The following is a 5,268-nucleotide window of genomic DNA, read 5'->3' as shown; positions in this document are numbered from 1 at the left end:
GAGTAAAAAGGCAATTTGTGGAGAATTATGTTGTTGTCTTAATATTATTTTTTCCAAAATATATTAGTGTCATATAATTTGTCAAATTTCCATTAAATTAAATGCTCTTGCTTATAATTTTTCACACATCTTAATAAGTATGAGTGTGTTCATGTGAAATAAATTACTCTAACATATATTAAACAGATGACTTTTACGTCATGGCGTGTCTTAATAGTACACTCTATCACCATCTATTCTATGTGTTGTAGTTAAAAATAACTGATTATCATATATTTGATTTAATTTTCTTTACATTAAAACAGAATTGTCCCAAACTGCCAAAAATTGTTGGAATCCTGGCAAAAAAATTTCAAAAACTCTTGTAGATGCTGTGTTTGAATCATGTTTTTGATAGGAAAAATAGATTCGGCACCATCAAAAACTTTTAAAACATCTAAAATTATAAAGATTAATAACGTTTACTTGAATTTACAAAAATCTCTACGAAATATTTTCATAAAAAAAAATTCAATAACTTTCATAGCAACGAAAACATAAACGTTAGACTGCGGCAATTAAAACGAATGACATATTTTACAATGTGAGTTTCAACAGAATCTTGCATAGCACGCTCGAAGGGATTTTTCAGGGATACTGTCGGTACATTACAAATTCAATCTCAGGCATACATTTTCATAATCATAATAAATAAAATGATAAAATCATGATGAATGAGCTTCGGCTTCCGCTCCCACTAATGCAGCTCTTCCGACCACGTGCCACCCACTCGGCCGTTTCTTCAATCCACTCTCTTCCTTTTGTGACTTACGGCCGATCCGTTCTCTGATTCAGAAGCGAATGAGAGGGGAAGTTAAGGAGTGCCCTGGATCCGCGGATTCTGAAGGCAGCACGGTCATATGCCAGAGCGGCCTCTTCGGCGGTGATGAAAGTGCCGAGCCAAATCCTGGCCCCTTTCTTGGCGGGGTCCCTGATTTCAGCTGCGAATTTACCCCATGACCGCTTCCTCACTCCTCTGTAGTGACTGTCTTTGATCGTCTCTCGACTCTCCTCCTCATGGGGCTGGGGCTGTGGCATTACCTTTACATTTACCGCCTCTGCTCTTTGTAAAACAGTGGATACAGAAGAAGAAGAAGAAGCAGAAGAGGGTTGTGCACTCTCATTCTCTTCTGATAATGATGTGCTGTCACTGGTTTGGCATGGGCCACTGGCATTGGCGTGGGAAAAATCCGAGCTCACTGTGGGAGAGAAGGATAATGAAGATGATGATGAGGAGAATGGATCATTTCCCCCTACCTCAAGAACATCCATTTCGTCTTCCTCTTCCAGCAAATGGTGGCGAATCAACTGCAACATCTGACCTGCGGTAATGTCCATGGCGGTGTGAGGCAAATGAGAATAGGCTTCACCTTCACCTTCAGATCGATTGATTTCACTTCCAACTTGATTGTGAAGTAAGCGACGAAGGCACCCAGGTTTTCCCGTTTTCCATTTTGGGAAGTGAATGCGAAATATGTAGCAATCATGTCCATTTCCCACTTGTGGTAAGTGCATTGCACCCTGCTCGCCCGTACTTTCGTGGCACGTTCCAATATGTGTTTTTTACTTTCCACTTGCTGTTGCATCCGGCATCCTCGCGACGCCATTAGTGCTCATTGACTCTCTTTGTAAGACCAAAGAAGATAAACACGTGGGAAATAAACACACTTGCTCACGAGCAAACCTCATCCACGAGAGAGAAAAAGTTAGATGGGAAAAATTGCCCATCAAATGGCTAAGTGCGATGTATTAAAAAATAAAATAAGATCAAATGGCTAAGTGCCATGTATTACAAAAACGAAAAACTAAAAACCTAACCTGGATAATTTTCAGTTTGGGGTCTGGATTGTGTCTTAAATTTGTCTTTGTGGGTTCAGCGGTCCATTTTTACTGAGAGGTCTCGATTGCGTCTTAAACTCCATTTTTACTTAGAGGTCTCGATTGCGTCTTAAACTAGTTTTTTGTTCAAGTAGTTTATTTTTACTTATGGTTAGTTTTTATTATTTAAAAATTTAATGGTATTATAAACCAGAGTTACTTGGTGGTATGTCACTGCATTTTTTGTATAGATAAATTATGTACATTTTAGTTTTATTTATTTTTAAATACTTTGAACTTAGCTTCATTAAACTTACTTGAGTTTCATATGTACTTTATCTAAAAACACGATCAATTAGAAATTTTTAGATTTAAATATATTGATTTTATAATACCCATAAATTTAAAAAATATGATAAATGATCACTAATTTAATGAAACCTTAAAGTGCTAAATGAGGATAACAAAGAAGACATTAATATTAAATTTTCATGTAGTAAGTATTTGATTCAATCTCATGAATAGCAAGTGACTATGTTTTTTTTTTTTTTTGGTGTGTGGAAAAAAAACTATAGTTGAAGCCTCATAGAAGAATGAAAAGTTTTCACCAACCTAGTACTTTTAATTTTGATAAGAAATCAATTAATGTTACCACCAATTTTTAAAGTACAATTAATTACAACTAATTCTTTTTATACAATAACATCTAGTCAAAAAAGAAAGAAAAATTACAATAAAATAGAGATTATTTTATATAAAATTATAGATAGAATGTACATATTATTATATGTAATAATAATGTTATAAATGCCCAAAAGGATAACCCAATTAGCAATATTTGTATTATGAAGTATGGCATAAACTGTGACATTCAATATTCAAATGTAACTTAAAAAACTTTATACATAAAATATACATTTAAAAAATACATTTCTATTTAATTTTATTAAAAATATTAATTACAAAATAAAATAAAATAAATTTATTTATTTTGAACCATTTCTTATGAAATGAGTTATACTAACAAACAAACATTCATAAAACACTTTATCTGCTTACAACATGGATCTTACATATACAACATTTTCACTATATTTTCTTAAAAAGATCGCTAACAAACAAGCAAGCAATAAAAAATGTTCTAATTACATATGACATGGCTAGCAAGTTTGAATTACTCTGTAAAACCCGCCCCACCTCTCTCACAACAATGGGTTTCTTGTGTGCACAAAAATTTCGTGACCACAAACCAAAAATTTGGCATTTAAACAAAAATTCAACCCATGAAAAAAAAGGAACAAGAGTTTATTAGACCTAAATTAAAGATAACCCAAAAGAAAAATACCAATCAAAACGAATAAGCAAACTCACCAGAAACACTGATAACATCCATGTCAGGAAACCCATTTTGAAGAAAATCCAAATTTTGCAATAATCGCAGCATCCCTAATGAAACAAGAAAACCTAATATACAGATTCCTCCCTGCATTTCCACACTATAGTCGTTACACCCTAGCAAATATATTAGTCCTATTATGCAGATTGGATCAACAAGAAATTATCAACACCTACAAAATGGTTATTATTCCAATTATTTGGTGAGGTTTCCAGAAACAAAAATTCGAACCCACTGATCTCATTTACGAACGAATTCAATGGCAATTAATTTTGTCAAACATACACATGGTAAGAAAAAAAATTGTCGGAAATTTGTGTTTTTTTCTCAACTAATACTTCAAATAAAAAATATATATATATGTTTCTAGGTTTTTTTCATATTTATATTTTATTTTTTGACTAAATTTGAAGTTATCCAGATTAATTTTATATAATTTCATACTCAACCCATAAACCTTAAGTTGTGTATAATCTTTGTGGGGAGGGAGATCTATCAACTCTAATAAAGTGGGTGCATACATTGAATATGGGGCGGGATATCTGCCGACTCTGATAAAGTGGTTGCAATCATTGGATATGGGCATTACTAGAAACTCATCTAAACAGTATGCATGCTTAGGTTTCCAACCTCAAGCTTCCTAAGTTGCTCTACAACAACAATCCTCTAGTCGGATGGACGATCCAATTTTCCCATATTAGGTCAGACCCACTTAAAACATATTTACCTCAAACTTATGAACCTAGAGGTGCATATCAAATGAGATTTAGTTGGGCGTGTTAATCATATTTGGAATTGTAACACAGGCATAACCACAACCGTATAGCATACCATAAAGGATTTTATAGGTATAAAATGCTTTGCATACAGAACTAGAAAAGAAAGAAACTTATGGTCATACATGCTGAAGATCAAAGGCAAGTTCTCAGAGTTATTGGGATCTTTAATGTAATACTTGATATCTGCAGCTCTCTTGGTGGTGGTGAATCTGACCACGGTACCTCTGGTCATCCCATCTCTGAGAAGGACATTGGTGGCACAACCTCTATTGGTGCTTGCAACCAAGGATCCCTCCATGGTGGACATATGTACCATATATTCAAGCCCATCAAGAAGAAGAGGCCCTGCAACTCCCACAGGAATATGCCACTCAATAGGAAATTCAAAATATTGGCCAAGAATGAACCCATAATCAAATCCATCCAAGGGAAATCCATCCAAATATCTTTCAGCCATCATCTCTAAGGCCCTCCTTCTCACCCAGGAAGATCTTGTATAATCCCCAAGAGATGAATCGAGAGAATAAGAAGCCACGGTCCCATTGCAAACAACTCCTGCAATATCATCATCTTCGTTATCCCGCAAAGAAATCCCCTTCAACTAGACTTGCATAGCACTAGTCTTAACTACAACTTCTTCCTTGGTAACAGGGCTCAACTTCTCTTCTTCCCTCACATCATCATCATCATCATCATCATTGCCCCGAGTGATGAAATTCTGGATATAATCAATGCTAAAGAATCAAAGCAAATATATGAATGAAGCAAGATGAACCACAATGGCCACTGGGACCAACTCCCCTAAGCTCAACATCACAGTAGGCCTCTTTGTTTTTTTAAAACATCGTAGCAGGCCTACAACTCTCCACATCTAATGGTTATCATATCATGATTGGGCAATGAAACAAAGGTCTTAATCTGACTATTATAACAGTGAGAGTCGTGATGCACTTTAACCAGATTCATAACCATGGAAACCCCGCTTGATTTTTAATTTTACAAAAGACAGGAAAGTAATAAAAACAATTAAGGTTGCCCACAACTTCTCATGGAGTGGTGTAAAGTATACAAACATTACATCACAACCAATATTCATTTCCAAATATACTTTATGTAAAAGAAAAGACTACAATTTTCTAAAATAACCACACTATTTACATTGCAAACTGTAACTCAAGGGGAAAATAAGCAGAACATGACATCTAGTCCACTCATAAAAAGTGTAGTGTAGAGCTA

At 34.8% G+C, this 5,268-nt stretch overlaps 1 protein-coding gene and 1 pseudogene across 1 annotated transcript; both read right to left on the bottom strand.

The window, feature by feature from the left end:
* Positions 1-554: 554 nt before the first annotated feature.
* LOC149257651 (uncharacterized) lies at positions 555-1,554 on the bottom strand. The gene has a single exon (XM_089381970.1). The coding sequence runs from the start codon at positions 1,552-1,554 to the stop codon at positions 808-810; it is 747 nt and encodes a 248-aa protein (XP_089238096.1). The 3' UTR covers positions 555-807.
* A 2,482-nt stretch (positions 1,555-4,036) lies between these two features.
* Positions 4,037-4,846, bottom strand: LOC149257650 (3-hydroxy-3-methylglutaryl-coenzyme A reductase 1-like; annotated as a pseudogene).
* Between the last annotated feature and the right edge of the window lie 422 nt (positions 4,847-5,268).

Source organism: Pinus tabuliformis, chromosome 6 (genome assembly GCF_031772625.1).
Source record: "Pinus tabuliformis cultivar Carrire ecotype Pingquan chromosome 6, CPIR1, whole genome shotgun sequence".
In the NCBI taxonomy this organism is placed as follows: Eukaryota; Viridiplantae; Streptophyta; class Pinopsida; order Pinales; family Pinaceae; genus Pinus; species Pinus tabuliformis.
The sequence above is the reverse complement of the archived record's forward strand: the minus strand, read 5'-3'. Positions and strand labels throughout refer to the sequence as shown.

Bases quoted from the DNA above. Each gene is read 5' to 3' on its own strand.
- LOC149257651 (XM_089381970.1), bottom strand. From the start codon at position 1,554: ATGCACTTACCACAAGTGGGAAATGGACATGATTGCTACATATTTCGC.